General features: G+C 36.0%; 1 protein-coding gene across 1 annotated transcript; it reads right to left on the reverse strand.

Moving 5' to 3' along the window:
- Positions 1-19,667: 19,667 nt before the first annotated feature.
- LOC112729715 (protein FAR-RED IMPAIRED RESPONSE 1-like) lies at positions 19,668-21,525 on the reverse strand. Its single transcript, XM_025779876.1, has 7 exons — positions 21,374-21,525; positions 21,092-21,289; positions 20,886-20,941; positions 20,698-20,784; positions 20,402-20,541; positions 19,851-20,318; positions 19,668-19,775 (listed from the first exon to the last, which is right to left on the reverse strand). Exons 1-7 carry the CDS (start codon positions 21,523-21,525, stop codon positions 19,668-19,670), a joined length of 1,209 nt encoding a protein of 402 aa, XP_025635661.1.
- Positions 21,526-22,331: the final 806 nt, after the last annotated feature.

Below are 22,331 nucleotides of genomic sequence, written 5' to 3' on the forward strand. Positions count from 1 at the left end.
TTGTCTGTCTTGAGTCTCATGGAAAAAGGCAAACAGTGAGGTTTGTATGAAAAAGTCATAGAGCAGAAAAAGGCAGAGTATAAAAAATTAAAAGAAAAAGCCATAGATGTCCTAGAGGTCCTTTGTACATCTGTGTTGTGTTTCATGATTCTGTGAGAATTTCCTTACAAGTTGGGTTAGCACTTAGCAGTTGAAAGCTTGGTAGGTGACCAAGTCAAGTTCAGGATTGGGGATAGATTCTGAACCTGTCCCGGATAGGAAGGGTAGTTCCTAGGGAGAATTGGTGTCTGTAATTTGTTTGATTATAGTGAAATTCCATCATTGTTGCGATGGAGACCGGATGTAGGCTGCACTGCACTTAGCGGCTAAACCAGGATACTTCTGGGTGTGATTCTCTCTTTCTACTCTACTCAATTTCTGATTCTGTTCGTAGGAGACAAAATTGAAAAATATCTCCTCACTGGTTACGAGACAAAAAGAAAAAGTCTCTTGACTAGTGACGAGATAAAAAGCAGAAATATCTTCTAAAGCATTTTAAAAGGGCAGCAAGAGTTACTCAGCGAAAAAGGACTAAGATTCAACCCCCCATTCTCTTAGCCACTGATAACCATCAATTGGTATCAGAGCTTGGTCTCAAAGAGATCAAGCTTTGCAGCTTGAAGAAAAGATCCTGATGGCAGAAAACAGTGGCTCAAACCTGGTGGCCTACACTCTAACAGAAAGACAGTCAAGCAACAGACCTCCTCTCTTTAATGGAAAGAACTACACTTATTGGAAGAAAAGAATGAAGATTTTTGTCCAATCAGTAGATTACAAACTCTGGAAAACAATCTTGGAAGGTCCACAATTCCCAACCACCACAGGAGCTGATGGTGTGGTCTCTCTCAAGGGTGAAGCCAGCTGGACCGAAGAAGACAGAAAAAAGGTGGAGCTCAACGCCAAAGCTGTCAACTTGCTTATCAGCTTCGAGGAATACCGATGGGTATCAAGATGCACAACAATAAAGAAAATATGGGACAAATTACAAGTCACTCATGAAGGCCCAACTCTAGTAAAAAAGACCAGAATAGACATGCTAAACAGAGAGTATGAAATGTTCTCAATGAAGGAAAGAGAATCTATAGATGAGTTATTCGAAAGATTCAATGTCATCATCATTAGCTTGGATGCTATGGGGATCACGTATCCTGAATCTGTGCTTTTAAGGAGAATTTTGAGAAGTTTCACAAAAGAGTGGGAAACTAAGGCTATAGTGATATCTGAGAGTAGTGGTCTTGATTCCATGACATATGATTATTTGAGAGGAAACTTTCTTGCATTTGAAAATACATATTTGAAAAAGGATACTAAAAGAAAATGAATAGCTCTCAAATCTATTACTGACCCCCTGGATGATGAATCCAATGATTATTCTTCTAAAAATGAATTTGTTTTGTTTGCAAAAAAATTCAAGAAAATGGTGAAGCTAAAGAAAAGGAGCAAAGGAAGCAGTTCTAGGAAACCAAGGAAAGATTCCAGCACAGTGATATGCTACAACTGCAAAGAGGCTGGACACTTCAAATCTGATTGCCCTAAACTGAAGAAGGAGGAGAAGCCAAACAAGGGAAAGAAGAAAGGACTGATGGCATCATGGGAAGACTTGGAGAACGATTCTGATGAAGATGAAGAATAAGAAACCAAGTCTCAAACTTGCCTTATGGCTGATCATGTTGAGCAGGTAGTTTTTCATAACCCTGACACTGAAGATCTTCATCTCATGATAGACAATCTTTCTGAAAAAATAAAATGCTTCCTGAATGAAAACCAAGATCTTGAATCTCAAGTTGCTATTTTGAAAGCTGAAAATGGTTTTCTCAAGGATAAATTAAGGGAGGCTGAAACTGCTGTTGAACTTGTTGAAGAAAACAAGCAGTTAAAAGCTCAACTTAAAAGCTGTGAATACCATCATTCTGTGACTACAAATCTAAATTATTTTGAAGAAAATGAGTGGCTACATAAAGAGATAAAAAGGCTTAAGGAAGACTTAGCCAACTTTGCACAAAGTTCAGAAAATTTAAATCAACTCTTGACTAGTCAAAAACTTCTTTATGATAAAGCTGGTTTGGGTTTTCATAAAGCTACAAAATCTGTTGAAAAACCTTATTTTGCAAACATAGCATCATCTTCAAATAATGTAAGGTTTCAAAACCCAACAAGCTTTGTGAAAATAGCAACTCATAGATTTTGCAGATTTTGCAATCGGAATAGTCATTTTCCTATTCAATGTTTCTTTAGTGAAAGAATGATTTGAAATAAAGTTTGTAAAATTGTTTGTGATTACAATGGATTGGGACAAAGAAGGTGGTTTAATGTGAAAGGATCCAAAAATATTTGGATACCTAAGGTCACTTGAGCTCATTTTGTAGGATTGCCTAGCATCCAAGCGAAAGGACAATATGTTGTATATGGATAGTGGATGTTCTAGGCACATGACCGGAAAGGCAACCTTCTTCATTAAGCTTGATGAATATGATGGTGGGTTTGTCACTTTCGGTGATAATGGAAAAGGAAAGATAGTGGCCATTGAAAAAGTTGGTAAAAGTTTTTCTTCTTTTATAAATGATGTTCTTCTTTTTGATGGTCTGAAACACAATTTACTAAGTGTTAGCCAATTATGTGATCTTGGGTATGAAGTCATTTTTAGAAAATTGGTTTGCCTAGTTATTTGTAAAAAATCAGGTGAAATTTTGTTTGAAGCTAAGAGATGTAACAATGTGTATGGATTGACTCTTGAAGATTTAAAAGATCAAAAAGTAACATGATTTACTTCACTTGAATCTGAAAAATGACTTTGGCATAAGAAATTAGGTCATGCAAGCATGTACCAAATTTCTAAGCTTGTGAAATGGAACTTGGTAAAAGGAATTCCCAACATTGAATTTGATAAGGATATAACTTGTGATGCTTGTCAACTTGGCAAACAAGTAAAATCATCTTTTAAACCTAAAGATGGAATTTCCACCAAGAGGCCATTAGAGATGTTGCATATTGATCTTTTTGGTCCAACAAGAACACAAAGTTTAGGAGGTAAATATTATGGATTAGTGGTGGTGGATGACTACTCTAGATTCGGTTGGATACTTTTTCTTGCTCATAAGAATGATGCTTTCCATGCTTTCTCAACCCTTTGCAAAAGAATTCAAAATGAAAAAGATTTGAAAATTTCCCACTTAAGAAGTGATCACGGAAAAGAATTTGAAAATCAAGATTTTGAAAAATTCTGTGATGATTTTGGAATTACTCATAATTTTTCTTGTCCTAGAACACCTCAACAAAATGGGGTGGTTGAAAGAAGGAATAGAAGCCTTCAAGAAATGACTAGGGCTATGCTTTGTGAAAATGAGGTTCCAAAATTTCTATGGGTTGAAGTTGTAAATACAGCTTGTTATATTTTGAATAGGACTATCATTAGAAAAGGGTTAAAGAAAAATCCTTGTGAGCTATGAAAAGGAACCCCTCCTAATCTTAAGTATTTCCACATTTTTGGATGCAAATGTTTTGTGCTTAATAATAAAGAGAATCTTGGAAAGTTTGATCCAAAATCCTATGAGGGGATGTTTGTTGGATACTCCACCACTAGCAAAGCGTATAAAATTTACCTCAAAGATCATAGGACCATAGAGAAATCCATACACGTTTCTTTTTGTGATACTAATTCAATTCCCAGTGCTCTTTTAGATGATGACACAGGAAGTGAAGCCGATATGAACCATCAATCAAGTCAAGAAAGCCCAACTTCTGTCTCAAATGAAGAATCTGTCCGCCCAAATTTGTCTCATTAGGATGGAGGAGATATTTCTATTTTGTCTCCTGAGCCAGTAAGAGAATATGGAACAAAACAATTAGCTGAAACTCATCAAAGCTCAACCTTACTCCGAAAACCAAGAGAGTAGAAGTCTATGAGAGGTTATCCTCATGATTTCATCATAGGTGATCCTTCCCAAGGAGCAACCACAAGATCCTCATCCAAGAAGCAAACCGAGCCAAGCAATGTTGCTTTCTTGTCCCAAATGGAGTCTCACAAAGTAAAGCAAGCTCTTGAAGACCCCTCTTGGGTCAAAGCCATGGAAGAGGAGCTTGCTCAATTTGAAAAGAATGAAGTTTGGACACTTGTACCTAATCCGAATGGTAAGAAGGTAACGGGTACTAAGTGGATTTTTAAAAATAAATTGGGTGAGGATGGAAGTGTTGTTCGTAACAAGGCTAGATTAGTGGCCCAAGGTTACGATCAAGAGGAGGGTATAGATTTTGTTGAGTCTTTTGCCCCGGTAGCAAGAATGGAAGCAATTAGGATGCTTCTTGCCTATGCTGCCCACAAGGGGTTTAAAATGTTCCAAATGGATGTCAAATGTGCTTTCCTTAATGGATTTATAGATAGAGAAGTATTTGTGGCACAACCCCCCGGTTTTGAAAATAAGGACTTTCCAAATCATGTTTTCAAACTTTCAAAAGCTCTTTATGGGCTTAGGCAAGCTCCAAGAGCTTGGCATGAAAGGCTTAGTGCCTTCTTGTTGGAAAATAAGTTTCAAAGGGGTACCATCGATACTACTTTATTTATTAAAGAATCTAATGATGATATTCTTCTTGTTCAAGTTTATGTGGATGATATAGTGTTTGGATCCGCCAATGAATCCTTGTGTGAAGAGTTTGGAAAACTCATGACTAGTGAGTTTGAAATGAGTTTAATGGAAGAACTAACATTCTTTCTTGGTCTCCAAATTAAACAAACTCATAGTGGCATTTTCATTCACCAAGGGAAATATGCTAAAGAATTAATCAAGAAATTTGGCCTAGAAAATTCCAAACCTATGGGAACACCAATGCATCCAAATACTAAACTTGAAAAAGATGAAAATGGCAAAGATGTGGATGAAACATGGTATAGAGGAATGATAGGCTCACTCATGTATCTTACATCTTCTAGACCGGATATTGTTCAAAGTGTGGGTGTATGCTCAAGGTTTCAATCTCACCCAAAAGAATCCCATCTTTCAGCCGTCAAAAGAATCATTAGATACATTAAGGGAACATGTGATTATGGCTTGTGGTATCCCAAATCTGATGACTTTTGTGCAGTAGGATTTTGTGATGCAGATTATACGGGAGATTGGGTAGATAGAAGGAGCACATCCAAAATGTGTTGCTTCCTTGGAAGCTCACTCAACATGTGATCAAGCAAGAAATAAGCCATAGTAGCTCTATCCACAGCCGAAGCTGAATATATATCTGCCTCTGCGTGTTGTTCACAATTAATTTGGTTGAAAACTCAGTTGGAGGATTACAAATTGAAAATCAATAGCATACCCTTATTTTGTGATAATATGAGTGCTATAAACATTTCCAAAAATCCTGTTCTCCACTCTAGAACCAAGCACATTGAAGTGAGATATCATTTTATTAGAGAACGTGTGCAAAAGGAACTATTGATATTCATTTTGTAAAATTCGAAGAACAGCTTGCTGATATTTTTACTAAACCCTTGTGTGAAGATAGGTTCTGTACATTGAGGAACAGCTTGGGAATGTTGGATTTGTCTTGTATTGAAAAATTATTAGCTTTATGTTTTTGTTGATTTTTGTCTCGTAGGTAGCAGGGAGACAAAACTGGGCAAGTGATGAAATCTTCAAAGGAAGACTTGTATAAAGCCCAGAAAATTTGTGGATTAAACATGGAGAATTGTGCCCTATTGCCCAGGATGCTGTAACCACCTTTTAGGCCTATGTAAGACAAACTTTGTTCACATGATATGGGCTCATTATTTTTTTAAATCATAAAACTCTTTTAATTTTTTGAAATTAATTTTTCAACATGTCATCACTTCATTCCATTTCAAGTCATGACAGTTTTAATATTTTATCATTCCTAATGACTTTTCTTTTCAGTTTTCATGGTTTTAAAAATTCAAATTAATTTTTAAAAAAATTGTTTTCATTAATAATTTTGCTTTAAAAGAGAAGGTTTGTTCCTAGCATTAATAACAGTTCTTTTACTCCTGAAAGCAGATCATATCAGAGGGTAGCTGTTTGTGACACCCTTGTTCTTTATGCTGTTTTGAACCCCATCCCCATATCTTTAGCTTACTTTATGATTCATCATATGCGGGATTGTGTAAAAAGTGATAAAAGGAGTAACTTGTCATATGGTATGCTTTTGACTTGCTTGATTGAGCATTTTAATGTTGATTTGAGTAATGAGCCTGTTGAGAATAAAGTGTCCACAATCAAAGGTGGTGGTGTACCGCAACATGCTAACGGTAAAGAAGTTCTCTTGGAGTTTGCTACCATGTCTAAGCAAATGGTAAAATCCAGCAAAGAAGCTAGAAAGCTTGCATTGCAAAATGAAAAGGCTTGGCTAAAATCTCATGAAAGAGTAAACTTGCTCTTAAAGCATTTGGATTCAGTTGATGAGGACATGGCTCCTTTCGAGAAAGAAGATGATGTTCTGGAATCTAATAAAGAAAATTTTGATGCCTAAGTTTGCTCCCTGTTTCTGCTGCTGCTGCTGAATGCTCAGTTATTTTGCTCTCTGTGTATTTGACTCAATGGAACTATTTTCATTTGTCTTAGAAGACTGTACCAAACTTAACTTTGATGCTGTTTTGTTATGGATTACATTGTTTTTTTTCTCCATTTTTTTGCAGGGTCCCTCCTTGATGACAAAAGGGGGAGAAGAGAAAAAGGGCTGAACTGACTGAATTGAAACTATTATGTTTCATTGATTTGTTGCCCTGTTTTGCTCTGTTATGTTTCATTGATTTGTTGACCTGTTTTGATCTGTTTTATGCTCTGATATGACTCTGTTTTGAGCACCTTGTGTTAGTGGATTAATTTCAAGTTGAGCTTTGATTGTCATTTGCTCAAATGCATGTGTGCTGACTGGACTATGGAATTTTATCTAAGGCACACATTAAGGGGGAGCATTTTAAACAATTGAAAGGGGGAGGATTTGGCCAAATCATCAAGGAAGTTTTCTAATCCAAATCCTTTTCAATTCAGCTTTAATAATGTTTGTCATCAAGGGGGAGATTGATGAGATTGGAAAACTCTAAATTAATTTGATGATGATCAAACATTATTAAAATAATTAATCACAAAATTATTAATTTAAATTTTAATTCACATTTATTAATTAATAATTTTGTTGTTTGCAGATTTTGTTTTGGGCCAAAATTGACAAGCCCAATGTGAAGTAAAAATTCAGCCTTGTGCAAAAATGTTTAAGAATATGTGGCTGAAATTATTATCATGTGAATTGGGCCAGGAATTATTGTGTAAGCCCAAATTAAATCCTTAGGTGAAAGACCAACAAGCTTGGTCCGAAATTAAAAAGGAGAGAAAGCAAAGGTTGCATGATTTCAACGGATGCCACTTTCACTCTTTGATGGATTTCAAATTCATTTAACTAGCTTTAATTGACTTGGTAACTGAAAAGAGAAAGTTTGAAATTGATTTGATGGCATTAATTGATTTACACATTACTAGGCATAGGGAGTGGGAATTAACTCATTTTTAATTTTCTTTTCTTAATTCCATTGAAAGCTTTTCTGCATTCTCTCTCCTCTCTCTCATTGTTTCGGTCATGTCACAGAGAAGAAGAAGAAGCAAGTTATCAGAGATAAAGCACTGTAGCAGTAAAGCTATGTCCAAGCAAGAGGCCATTGTGATGATGGAGTTAGCAAAAAGAATATCCAAGGTTTGATGTGGCTGAGATCTTTACCACTTATGGTAAGAAGTGGTGAGAAAGTCTCAAGCTCTCCATACCCGAAAATGGAAGAGATCTAACTCGGTCTGAGAAGGGGATCCCAGAGGCATGGCTCGTCTCTACTTTTGTTCATCCATCACAGGAGGTAGCTACTGTAGCTACGTGGGGAAGAAGCAGAAGATAGAGCAGATGGAGCTGTCAAGCATCAAGGACTCATCAAGGGTCAGGTCCTTCTTGGGGTGCAAGTCAAGATGGAAGGCACAGATTGATGAAACTTGGTGAGATGGGATGAGAGTGAGGTAATTGCATGTTAGATTTTTCATTCGGTTCTCTCTCTTCTCTCTCTGGCCGAACCGGTTTGTGATGTTGAAGAAGAAGAAGTTGGCTCGGTTCAACCGTTTCAACCTTGGAAGCTTCCCCTTCTATAATAAGGGTGAACAGCCAAGGCTTGAAGTAAGGAGAAAAAGAGTGAAAGCACAGAGTTCTCATAGCTACCCAAGCTAACAGAAGTTCTTCTGCTTCAATGTTTTTTATGTTATATTTTTCTGTTTAGTTTTGTCTGTCTTGAGTCTCATGGAAAAAGGTAAACAGTGAGGTTTGTATTAAAAAGCCATAGAGCAGAAAAAGGCAGAGTATACAAAATTAAAAGAAAAAGTCATAGATGTCCTAGAGGTCCTTTGTACATTTGTATTGTGTTTCATGATTCTGTGGGAATCCCCTTGCAAGTCGGGTTAGCACTTAGCAGTTGAAAGCTTGGTAGGTGACCAAGTCAAGTTCAGGATTGGGGATAGATTCTGGACTTGTCCCAGATATAAAGGGTAGTTCCTAGGGAGAATTGGTGTCTGTAATCTGTTTGATTATAGTGAAATTCTATCATTGTTGTGATGGAGACTGGATGTAGGCTGCACTGCACTTAGCGGCTGAACTAGGATACTTCTGGGTGTGATTCTTTCTTTCTACTCTACTCAATTTCTGATTCTATTCATAGGAGACAAAATTGAAAAATATCTCCTCACTGGTTACGAGACAAAAAAAAAGTCTCTTGACCAGTGACGAGACAAAAAGCAGAAATATCTCCTAAAGCATTTTAAAAGGGCAGCAAGAGTTACTCAGCGATAAAAGGCTAAGATTCAACTCCCTTCTCTTAGCCACTAATAACCATCAAAATCGAAAACACACTCTTTCTTCATCATAGGAACTGTAGACTCCGATTTCTTCATGCATTTCAAGTTGTATCTTCTCATACTTTCTTCTTATGTCAGCTCGAGTGTTCTCCATCTCACATAGTTCTCGAAATAGGTCTTTCTTCCTTTTTTCAGCCTTTAAGTAAGGACCTTCCAGCAAAGCTTCTTCTTCACGAATTTTAGCAAGTTCTCTTTCGAGTTATTCTCTACGTCAAGCTAGTTATTCTCGAGCACTGGTGGCATGAGTAACACTTACTTCATACTTTTTGTAAGTTTTTGTGTTGATGCAAAAGAATTTTCTAGTTGCGCCGATTTTGTTTCAATTTTTGCCATGCTTTTCTTGAAGTCACTGAGCTTGTTGTGAAAAATGAATAAATTGTTGACAATTTTCTTGAATTTTTTCACCATTTCGGAGAAGTTGAAAGGAATTTAATATTCGAGAGAAGCACTCAGAATATCAGAGAGTATAGAGTTTAAGTCATCTCGATTTACCCATTCATTAATAGTATGCTTCAGAAGTTGAAAAAGTGCTTTTAGCCTTTTGATAGCATGAGCAGTTAGTTCTTTAGGTAGCCCATGTCTTGGTGATTCCTTAATAGCCGGAACTAAGGTTGGAATTTCTATTTTGTGAGAAATATTGGACATGAAAGAAATGAGCTCGTCTAAATTGGCTTTTAATGGGCTAGAAATTGTGGTTGATGGAGGTTGATGACTTGTTTGAGGCTGATCAGAAGCATGTTTAGCTTGATTGTTAGGATTGGGTGTCGCATTGGCTTCTGGACTAGTGTAAGAAGTGGTTTTGCCTATTTTGCTATCTTTTTCAATCGGGCTAATTTCTTTAGAAGGAGAAGAAATAAGGGTGAGATCGACATCGATCTGTTGAGAAAAAAGCTCATCTTCCGTGACATGCACTTTCGGAGGATTTTCTTGATTTGGTTCATTTGGAGAATGCCTCTCTTCGACAGGTTGAACGACTTCTTCGACAGGATGGATGACTTCTTTAGGCTGTTCAGTTTGTTCATCAGGCTTTTGGTTTTTCTTTTACAGTCTACAGGTAATGTTATATCATATGGCCACTTGACAAAAAATTTGAAGAATTTCCTCCTTTTTCATCGATAAGAGCTTTTGTTGTCGAAATCAATGGTGGCTTTGAAGGAAGTGTCTCGATCTAAAATGGTTTGGTTTCAAGATTAAATTTCAGTTTTAGCTCACTGTTATAGTTATTTGAAAAAGAAAATTGATAGCTCACCTCTACTTTTTGGGGTTGAGAGTTGAGAGTGTGATGAGTGAGTAGAGCTTTTTGAAGTGCTGTTAGAATCTGAAGTACTAAAGGTGGCAGAAGAGTTACTCGAATGAGTGGGAGTCTTTCTTGGAGAAGAATGAATGGGTTTATCAGACAACCCTTGAGTGTAGAAGGGGAGGAGAACCGAAAAAAATTCAAGAGGACTTTTGTTGTCTTTATCAAAAGTGCTTCTTGTTCCCCACAACGGTAAGTATAGCCTCCCCAATCCACAAGTCACCGATCTTTCATGTGGAAAACATTAGGGAATGGGATTGGGCAAAGCATGTTCTCAACTTCTTAATGAAAGGAGTTAAAAACAAGAGAAAGGGGAAGAAACAGTCTGTTGATGGCTGTGTTTTTGTATTAATGTTGATATACTTCCATGAAACAAAGTTTCCCCGCCCGTTTGCACCTGATGCTCCCCTTGTGCCATGGGTGGCCCATTGGACAAGGAAAATTATCATTGAACGGATTTCATCCAAAACAACATAACCATTGGTAAATACTCTACTAAAATTCCCCGAAAAATTTGCTTTGAAATGCTTTTAGGTTATAATTAATTTATTTGTCCTACTTGCAATTGTTAGTTTATTCATTTGAATGTTTCTGCATTAAGAAACATTTTTCTTGATGAATAAATAGTTGTCATGTACTATTCACTATATGAATATTTTTTGGTTCGGTAGGATTTTTTCATTCGATTCATCGGATTATTAATTTGTTATTTTGATGATTAAATAATTGAGACCTTGTTTCTGTTTTAGGGACTTCTGTACAGAAAGCAAAAAAATAAAGAAAAAACAAAAACAAGTAACTTGGACAAAAAAGAAAAAGGAAAAAAAATAAAAAAGAAAATTGTTGAGATGGATTCTTCTTCAGAAGAGGAAAGACTTTTCGAATCTGAATCCGAAAGCCAGTAAGTTTAATTTTCATATCAATTTCATTTAATTTGTATTTGCTTAAAATTGTTCTTATGCGCTTGTTCTTATGTATTATAGAGAAGAAGAAATACAAAAAACCACAACAAAGAAAAGAAAACAACCACTGAAGGTGGTTAGAAAACAAACCAAAAAAATAAAGCCTGTGCCTATAGATTCAGAGAGCACAAGCGAATTTGAAAACGAGTAAGTATTGCATAATTTCTGTGAGACGTTTTGTTGATTGCATATATATATTTAATTTTGGTTCGGTAGGCTTCTTAGTTTCGGTTTAGCACTTTAATTTATTTTGGTTCGGTGGTATCTGTAAGTTTGGTTGACTTCATTTTTAGTGTCTTGTCTCCGGTATAAATTAAATGTGTTTATCTGTTTTACAGAGAAAATGAAATTGAGAAAACACCCATAATAAAAAGAAAACAACCAGAAAGGGCAGCAAAAACACCAAGCCAACCTGACAAGGAGTAAGTTTCTCGAATCATAGTTTCTTTTATTAATACTTACATTTTAGGTTCCTTGATACTTATTTTATAAACTTTTAGAACTGAACAAGCAAAAGACAATGCTGCCGAAAAAAGAAAACGAGCATTGGAGATGATAAGGGAAAAAAGATATAAGAAAAGAAAGGGTGGAGTTCAGTCAACAAACATTACTCCGGATCAGTTTGACTCTCCACAGGCACAAAATAAATTCTCTCAGACGTAAGATTTAGTTTATTATCCTGAATTCTTTTTCTTACTTTGCTTACTTTTGCTGAAAAAATTTCTAATTCCTCTAGATTCAATTATTAATATTTATTTATCTTGCTTAGAGTGCCGACTGTAAATATGGATAGCGAGCAACTGTTACAGACTCAAGGAAGTTCTACACCTTCTGTAAATGCCGCAAACAATACCAGGTAAATTGGTTCACTGCATATTGTAATTTTGGTTCAGTGGTTGCCCAAAAATGAATTTAATGTGTTTCTAGACCTCTGCTTTTAATTTTGGTTTCTAATTTTAATTTGTTATCTTTCTTTTAGGATAAATACCCCAGAAAGCACAGTCAAATATTTTAGAAAAAAGAAAATCTTCCCAAGAAAGACTCTTAAAACTCCACCAGTGTAAGTTAAAAATATTTATGTTACTCTTTTAGATTTATGTAATAATTTTTGTTTAATTAATCACAAGGAAATTGTGTTTAAATGTCACTAGAGCTACACCTGATTTTGACCTACAAATTGTTGAGCTTCAACAACAAACTTGTTCTCAACCTTTGGAAGTGTGAGCTTTTCAATGTGCAAATTCCTATTTTTCAAAACAAATTCTAATTATTCAGCATTAACTTTATCCTTGTTTACATTCCTTAGACCTCCTCTTGCATTGTCTCTACCAAGTTCAGTTCAGGAAGAGTTAATGAAGGATGACTTCATCTATGTCCCTCCACAAGAGGAAACACAACAAACATCTAATAATGAGTAAGTTAATAAATATTTATTCACCACATGAATCTTGTTCAATGTTTACTGCTTATACATGGTTTAATTACGGTTCAGTTGAAACCAGAAATGAATTCAATGTGTTCTTGTCTTTGGACTCTCTTCTGCTTATTATAGCTGCCCTCAAGAAGCTGAAAAGTAAGGTGTTACAGTATCTCTTACGAGTTCTGTAATTGAAGACTTATTCAAAGATGACTATGTGTATGAAGTTTCTAATGAAGAGTAAGTTTCACATAAAAATTCTTTTTATTAATTTTAATGGTTGTTATTGAACTGTTTTCTATTTAATGCAACAGCCCTGCAAAAGAACAACAGCAACAAGCCCAAGAACCACCGGTGCAACAGCAATCAGAACAAGAAGCACCTGTTAATGTGTAAGCATTAAATTCTTTAATATCACTTTTGTTTAATATAATTTCGGTTCACTATAAGTTTGGGTTTAAGTTCACTATAAGTTGGGATTTTGGTTCACTATAATGATTAATGTAATTTCTGTTAAATATCATTGTTAAATATGATAATAGTTTGAGATAATTATAGAAATGTTTACTGTTTAATGAAGCAGACCTTTGGAACAGCAACAACAGGCCTGCGAAGAACCAACAGTGCAACAATCCAAACAAGAAGCACCTGTTGATGTGTAAGTTTTACTGCTTATATAAATATCGATAATGTTTACTGCTTATACATGGTTTAATTATGGTTCGATTGAAACCAGAAATGAATTCAATGTGTTGTTGTCTTTGAACTCTCTTCTATTTCTTATAGCTGCCCTCTAGAACCCAAAAAGCAGGGTGTTACAGGGTCTCTTACAAGCTCTATTATTGAAGAGTTTTTCAAGGATGCTGATGTCTATCAAGTTTTTTATGAAGAACAGTCGCAAGAACCTTCAGTGGCACGGAAATCAGAAAAAAAACTCTAATCTTATCATCATTTGACAAGTATGTTACTTGCTTTTCTTTAATATCATTTTTGTTTAATATAATTTCGGTTCACTGTAAGTTTGGATTTAGTTCACTATTTGTTTGGATTTCGGTTCACTATAGTGATTAAATATCATTTTTGTTTAATATCATTGTTAAATATCTGTCATCTTGCAGTGCTGCTCAACCTAGGAAAAGGGAAGATGAAAGGCCTTCCTTTAGCCTTGGGATAAGTCCACCAGCATCTTAACCAACTCAGCCCTCTCAAGAGAGTGTTTCAGAGCTTGAAATCCTAGCAGAGGCAGTGGTAGATGCTGGAGTGATAGCAGCATTAAAATTTGCTGAAAGAACATGTTCAGAACCAGCGGCTCAAGTTTACAAAACCCCGTAGAAAAAGACGAAAATCACGAATGAGCTTATTAAAAAGTGTTATCATTGGATGACACATGTGAAAACGACAAAGGACAGTAGCAACAAATATGAACCAATATTTGTCTTGAAACATGAGGCTCTCTACGAGGGATTAAGAAAATATTTCATGTCTCTAATGCCCAAAGAACAAGTGCATGCCGTGGTAAATCCTTTGGCAATTGCGTTAACATTAATGATTTTTTTAAACATTCTTATATAGTATATCTCATAAATCTTCATCCTGTAGGTGGTTAGTATACACAACATGATTCTTAACGAAATAAAAACTAAGCGGTATCAGGAACAAATATACATTGTGCCGATGGATATTGTGGTAAGCTAAATTTCCTATTCACTGCTAATTATTTTTCGGTTCAGTCAGAATGTTAATATTGGTTCACCTGATTCTTATGGCTTCTGTTGAGTTCTTTTGCATTAAGAAAACTTTTCTCTTGATGATTGAATGTTTTTCACATTTTATTCAGCATATGATTTGTGTTCGGTTCGATGGAAATATGATTTAACTGGTGTTCATTTTGTAGAATTTTATGTTGGGAACACATGGCGTGAAGTACACTGATAAGACGACAAACAAAGCCTATAGGTTTGATATTGAGCAGTATGCCCACCACCGCCAGTTTCTTAACAAAAGGAAACTTGCATCGCATCCATTTGTAAGTTGTAATATCTAAAAATTCTTTAATAATTCTCTTGTTTGCTATTGTTTTGACTGAAATATTCTATAATTTTCCGAAACTTAAGCTATTTGTCCCAATTTTCAATGGAGGGCATTGGTGGTTGTGGATTGCTGATGTAAACAAAAAGAAATTCTATGTCCTTGACCCTATCAACAAGAAGCCAGAAGATATACCTGATTCGAGAAAGGAACTGAAAAAATTTGTTGTAAGTTATTTTCTTGTAAATTATTCAAAATATTCTGTACATGAGAGGATTTTGGTTGACTGTTGTTGGCTCTGTTTATTTACTTTTTTTTGTCTCTTTCAGGGTTTAATAATTTTCCAGATGAGGGTGTACGCTGGGGCGGAACCCTTAATGGAGGATGGACTGGGAAAGGAAGCAGAGTATATCCAATTGAATGGTCAACGTACAAAGTAAGAATCTTTCTCTTCTATAGTGCTATTTTTAATGTGTTTTATTTTTTATACTATTGATCGTATTATACTCAATTCTTGCTTAGCTATGATTGTGGAATATTTGTGATGAAATGGCTTGAAATAATAGATCCACAAAAAATAAAAAGCGGAAAGAGATATAAATATAAAGCTTAGACACAAGTAAGTACTTTCTAAATTAATAAACTTCTTTCTTTTCTTATTTCATTCAGTTAAGTTGATATTGTAACTAGAGCTTTGAAGTTGGCTGTTACTCTGTTCAATAGTTCTTTTCCATGTAGAAATACTATTCTTGTTGATTGAAATTTGATCACTATTTATTCACCACATAAACAATTTTTGGTTCGGTGGCTCTTATAATTTTGATTCACCAAGTGAATTTTTTTCGGTTCGATGGCCTCCTTTTAATTTGTTTAGGATTTAAGGTTACTGTGATTGCATTTTTACAGTATAACTAGGGCTTTGAATGAAATTTGTTGTTATTTAATGTGATTTTCATTTACTTGATATTTAATGTGTTCAGGGTTTAGGGTTATTGTGATTGCATTTTTACAGTATGATTAGGGCTTTGAATGATATTGTTCTTATTTCATTTGGGTTCATTTCTTATGTAACTAATTCATTTCAATTGAAATGCAGAAAGACATTGATGACTTCAGATACCAATATGGTCTAAATCTTTTGTTGCATGAAATGAACAAAATCAGAGACAAAGTGATTTCGAAATCTGAAGCAATAAGACTCACCAAGCCATCTGCTTTCCTCTCCAGCCCTTATTGTAAATACACATATGGGGATTTAGATAGCAAATAGCATATACTAGTTGTAATTAACAATATTTTATTTAACTTGTTTAAAAAGCAAAAAATGCATACTTCAAATGTATATATGTCAATGTATGTATCAAAACAATGCATATAGTAGTTGTATATATTTTGTTTAACTTGTTAAAAAAAGCAAACAATGCTTCTTTCAAATGTATATATGTCAAAGTTAATGTATATATCTATTCTTAACATCAATGTATGTATCAAATGTTAATATTTATATATCTGTTGGAATTGTCTGGCTGCTGTTTTATTCTAGGTTCTCAGTGATTGCAATCATTGTATTTACCAATACATTACGAACTCCAAAAGAACACAGTGAACCGAAATTAATACACTAGGCGAATCGAAATTAATACACTGGGTGAACCGAAAGGTAGAAACACACTGAACCCCTAAACACTGAACCCTAAACCTTAAACCCTAAACACTAAAACCAGAACCCTGAACATTGAACCCTGAACCCAAAAACCCTAAATCCCTAAAATCCTAAAATCTAAACCCTAAACCCTAAACCCTAAACCTTAAACCCTAAACCTTGAACCCGAACCCTAAACTCTGAACCTGAACCCTGAACACTAAACTCTGAACCCTGAATGCTAAATCCTAAACCCTAAACCCTAAACCCTGAACCCTGAACCCTATACCCTAGACCCCTAAACCCTGAACCCTAAACCCTAAACCCTCAACCATGATCACGGTGAACCGAAATTAATACATGGGGCGAACCAAAATTTTGAAACACACTGAACCCTGAACCCTATACCCTAGACCCCTAAACCCTGAACCCTAAACCCTAAACCCTCAACCATGAACACGGTGAACCGAAATTAATACATTGGGTGAACCGAAATTTTGAAACACATTGAACCCCTGAACAATGAACCCTGAACCCATAAACTGTAAATGCCAAGTTAACCCAATCCCAAATAAATTTGTCCGCCTCCAATGTCACTAAAATAAATGTGACTTCCACGCGCTTCATTATATAAAAAAAACATTCCTTCTTCTTCAAAACGCATGAAACCGATCCTTCTCTTTGAATCTCTCTCAAAATTACTCAAATTTCAATCACGTTCTCTGTAAAATCACTACTGCAGAAGAATAGCGAGAAGATTTTGCAACGAACAACCACAAAAGAACGAAAATAGCAACAGAGACTACCAAAGGTATGAGAAAACTACTGTTCACTTGAAATCTTGCAATGTCGCATTTTTTCTAGTTGCATTTTAGGTTTACTGGATTGATTTACTTCGTTTAGAAGATCAAACTATTATGAATGCATTTTTACAGTATAACTAGGGTTTGGAATGAAATTTGTTGTTATTTTCAATCAGTTCAATGAATAGTGTAACTAGGGCTTTGAAATTAATGGTTACTCTGTTCAGTACTTCTTTTGCATGGAGAAATACTATTCTTTAGCAATAGTGTTCAAGAATATGAGCCAGGAAAAGAAAGATATAGTTGAAGAAATGAGATTCGGTGCCCTGGCACATGTCCCGAAAATGAACGTCTCTCAAGCACTCTTAAGAGAATTGATTGATTGCTATGATGAGTATCATAGATGCCTGAACACTCTCCATGAAAAAATATACATAACACCTGCCAAGGTAGCAGCTGCGCTGGGGATAAGCCATGACAGTAATACACTTTTCACTTCTTGCTTATTTTCGGTTCATTGCTCTCTATAATTTCGGTTCATTGTTCTATTTAATTTCGGTTTATTGCTACCTTTAATTTCGGTTCATTGGTATATAAAAAATTAAACTGAACCTTTTTGGCTCATTTGTTGCTATTAAAATATTGTAGGGAATCGTTTTCCTAAAAAGGTTGACTATCGAAAACCGAATGACGAAGACAAGGCAATATTTGACAGCCTTAAATGTGTTACATTGGCGACTTTAACAAAGTCTGTCCTAATATGAGTGTTGAAGGGGAGGAGAACCGGCAAAAATTCCGTAGGACTTTTGTTGTCTTCGTACAGATGTGCTTCTTGCTGCGGACAACGGTAAGCATGGCCTCCGCAATTCATAAACCGCCTATCTTTTGTGTGAACAACATCCAACAGTGGGATTGGGCAAGTAATGTGCTCGGCTTCTTGAGGAATGGAATCGAAAACATGAGAAAGGGGAAGAAACAGTCCGTTGAGGGCTGTGTTTTTGTTTTGATGCTGATATACTTCCATGAAACCAAGTTCCCTCGCTTGGATGGACTTGATGCTCTCCCGGCACCGTGGGTTGCCTATTGGACAAAGAAGATGATGCTCGACTGAATTTCTGAGAAAGCAACAGACACAATGGTAATGTGTTGATTTGAATCATTGTGCATGCAGAAATATTTTTCTTGATAATTGAATGTTTATCACGTATTATTCATCATATGAATTGCGTTCGGTTCAGTGTTTGTGTTCATTTTGATTCACCTGATTGTTTTTGTATTTCCTCGTTTCAGATGCTTCTAAAATACTCTGCTAACTAAATAATTTTGTGTTTTAGGGACTTCTGTATATAAAGCAAATAAAGGACGAAAAAACAAAAAAAAAAGAAGGTGCAAAACAAAACAAATTTTCTGAAGGGGAAAGAGAAAAGAAAAAGGGAGAAAGAAGAAAAGAAAGTTGTTGTTGTGGATTCTTCTTCGGAAGAAGAATCTTTTTCGGAATCCAAATCTGAATCCGAATTTGACAATATAACGCTGGTAGAAAGAACAAGACAAAAGAGGCTCATGAAAAAAAATTTGTTCCGACGGATTCAGAAACATCAAGTGAATCTCAAAACCAGTGCAGTTTGAATGGTTCTAATTAACAATATTTTATTTAAATTATTTAAAAAAGCAGACACTATTTCTTTTGAATGTATATATGTCAACATTAATATAGATGTTAATATTAATGTATAGATCTAATGTTAATGTATATACTGATTCAAAATGGATTACTCCTTGTCTTGTTATATACCTGTTGGAACTGCCTGGCTGCTATTTTTTTGCAGGTTCACAGTGAAAGAAATCAGGGTGTTTACCAATACATTACGAACTCCAAAAGAACACAGTGAACCGAAATTAATACACTGGGCGAACCGAAAGGTAGAAACACACTGAACCCCTAAACACTGAACCCTAAACCCTAAACCCTAAACACTAAAACCAAAACCATGAACACTGAACCCTGAACCCTAAAACCCTAAAATCCTAAAACCTAGACCCTAGACCCTAAACCTTAAACCCTAAACCCTAAACCCTAAAACCTAAACCCTGAACCCGAACCCTAAACTCTGAACCTGAACCCTGAACACTGAACTCTAAACCCTGAATGCTAAACCCTAAACACTAAACCCTAAACCCTAAACCCTGAACCCTACCGTAAACCCTAAACCCCTAAAACCATGAACCCTGAACCTTAGACCCTTAAATTCTAAACCCTCAACCATGAACACGGTGAACCAAAATTAATACACGGGGCGAACCGAAAGTTTGAAACACACTGAACCCCTGTACACTGAACCCTGAACCCTGAAACCTTAAACCCTAAACCCTAATCCCTAAACCATTATCTCTGAACTCTGAACCATGAACCAAAAAACAAATTCTAGTTATTCAACTTAGAAATTAATACACTAGACGAATCAAAAAATTGCATATATCAATATAGACTTTCACAAAAAAAGTTACTATTCATTAAAGACTATCAACATTCAGAAATTAAACCTTCTATAACCATGGTGAACCGAAATCTGCTCATGGGTGAACAAAAATTTACATTAATAAAAACTAAAACTTGTAAACTCCTCTCTTGGATAATTCATATCTGGTGTATTGTAAAGAGTGGAGCTTGACTGAATCGATGATCCAGAGTCTAAAAGGTTCAACTACAAAAGACATAATTGTGTATTAGCAAAATGAACATTTGAATTTTTAACTAATCAAAAGCAAGTCAATTTTACCTCGCTTGGAGCTGTCTTTTTCTTTTTCTTCATGGCATTTGAGATCTTTTTTTCCAGGTTTGATCCAAGTCTGTTCTTGGGCCGACCTCTTGTTTTGACACGTGGTGGGCTTTGAAGGTCATTCACATTACTTAATGTCGCTTCTTCGTGGGTTAACAAACTTTTTCCTTTGCTTCTCCCTTGATATTCTTCCATCTCCACCATGACCTTGTCAAATGCTTGGTGTAAAATTCCGGTCAACTCTTCAGACTCAGATGCAAATTCACATATATTGTGTGACCAAAACACCAATTTGTCAAATCTCTTACTTCTTGACTCCAGCAGAGGTTCATCTTGGCTGCTCTTGATGTGTGTATGCCTCCTCTTTATGTTCTTACTCCAACGTTCCAATATGTATTTCGGTGCCACGTTATCCACTCGCTCAAAGCTTAGGACACTTAGGGAATGGCGGCACAATATGCCCCTAGACTAAAAAAGCAAGCAATGGCACTTTACATCTCGTGATACTGCTCGTAGGAGACGACAAACTTATTGAATTTGGAGTTGGAAACCTGCTCTATTACTTCATATGTTGTGAAACCTAGGGTGGAATACATTGATCTTGTGATACAGTTCACTTTACCTCTGAATTGAGCTTGAACTTCCTTGAATTTCTCATGGGTATATACATGCTGAAACTGTGCCTCTATTACTGATTTTGTTGCACACGGTATCACGGTGTGAAAATCTGCAGCATCGAATTCTCTCTCTGCTTGCTCTCTGCTTGCTAGGCAATTGTCGTATTGCTTCACGAATTATCTCAAGGAGCTATTCCGTGTGATGAACTTGTTGAAAAATGAATGCATACTCTCGCTCCTTTGCGTGCTTCTCATCTCAGCCCAAAAGTGGTGATCCAAGTAAACCGGAATCCATATATGGCGATCCTCGTACAGCTCTGCATACCAACCGAAACCATAAGGTCTGGTGAACCAAAAATAGTGCATGCTTTGAGAAAAATATGAGCATAAAAATAATTCGAATTGAAACCTCAATTACCTGAAAGCCACTTGTTGCCTCCGAGGCCATACTTTGTAAGAAAATCGTTCCACTTTCTATCAAATGCGTCTTTTGTGTAAGAGTTCTAAACAACATGGCTCATCTCTTGTTCAATATCGATGTGCCCCTTGTAGCCATTTAATTTGCTTGGAATCTTCTTTATAATGTGTTAGATGCACCAGCAGTGAATTGTTGTTGGCATGCACAGCTCAATTGCCCTTTGAATCGATGTGTATTGATCGGTAAGAATACCTTTTGGTGCCTTCCCTCCCATGGAACGTAACCAACACTCAAATATCCATTTGAATGATTGGATGTCCTCATTTTTCATCAGAGCGCATCCAAGAAGTGTCGACTGGCCGTGGTGATTCACGCCAACAAAAGAACCTAAAACCAAATTGTACCTGCATAAATAACAACCACAAGATGATAAACCAAAATATATACACTCACTGAACATCAAAAATATGTTTGAATGAACCGAATACCTATTTGTGTTATAGGTGGTGTCAAATGAAACCACGTCTCCGAAATAATCAAATGCAGCCCTGCTTCTTGCATCAGCCCAGAATGCATGTTTAATGCAGTGATCACCTTCAAGGTTGAGCTCAAAGAAGAAATTTTGGTTCTTCTCTTTCATTCTAACTAGGTACTTCCCAAATTCTTTGGCATCATCTTCTTCAGAAATATTTCGTACTTTTCTTGTGATGTAATTCCTTATGTCTTTTTCTATAAAACCTAGTTCACGGTGGCTGCCAGCTGCTGCCACAAATGATTGGTAAGTTTTGCTCGGTCTGATTCTGGCTTCCTCGTGGGTTTCAATGGTGCGACGCACGAACATGCTAAGCTCCCTGTGTTGTTTGAGTATCTCATCCTGGTCTGAACAACAAGGATGTGAGTGATTCAAAACAACTTTAGAAATTGTCCAAAGACCAACATCCTTCATTATGTGTACATAAATTTTGGCTGGACAATTTAACCCAGCTGAAGGGTTTGTTTTCAAAGTTGGGGATATCTTTGATTTCCACCTCCCCTCTCTAGAGCATACAATTAGTTGATTCTTAATCTTGTCTCCGTCCCAAGTCGTGTTCCTTATTTTGGTAGAAAAACCGGCAAGTTTGGAATAATGTTTGTAGAACTTTCCAGCTTCTTCTAGTGTCTTGAAAATCATTCCCACCTTTGGGACAAATTTTTCATCCACAACACAGTTGGTCTGCATGGTGAACCGAAATCTTAATCATGGTGAACCAAAATTTTAATTACGGTGAAACAATTATAAAGTTCTTAGGGAACAAAACAGAATATATTCGTCTAATTTTTTTCAGACTCCTTTTTGCTTACCGAACCGAAAACATGAACATGGTGAATCAACTCTTTAGTACTTACTGAACCGAAAAGTTACTCACAATTACACACAGTTAATCACAGTTACTCACACTCACAGTT

The sequence above is a fragment of the Arachis hypogaea genome, chromosome 12, assembly GCF_003086295.3.
Source record: "Arachis hypogaea cultivar Tifrunner chromosome 12, arahy.Tifrunner.gnm2.J5K5, whole genome shotgun sequence".
Taxonomy (NCBI): domain Eukaryota; kingdom Viridiplantae; phylum Streptophyta; class Magnoliopsida; order Fabales; family Fabaceae; genus Arachis; species Arachis hypogaea.

Bases quoted from the DNA above. Each gene is read 5' to 3' on its own strand.
- LOC112729715 (XM_025779876.1), bottom strand. From the start codon at position 21,525: ATGAAAGAGAAGAACCAAAATTTCTTCTTTGAGCTCAACCTTGAAGGT. The intron at 21,290-21,373 runs GTATTCGGTTCA...TTATTTATGCAG, and splicing joins ACCACCTATAACACAAATAG to GTACAATTTGGTTTTAGGTT. The intron at 20,319-20,401 runs GTTTCCAACTCC...TTGCTTTTTTAG, and splicing joins CATATGAAGTAATAGAGCAG to TCTAGGGGCATATTGTGCCG.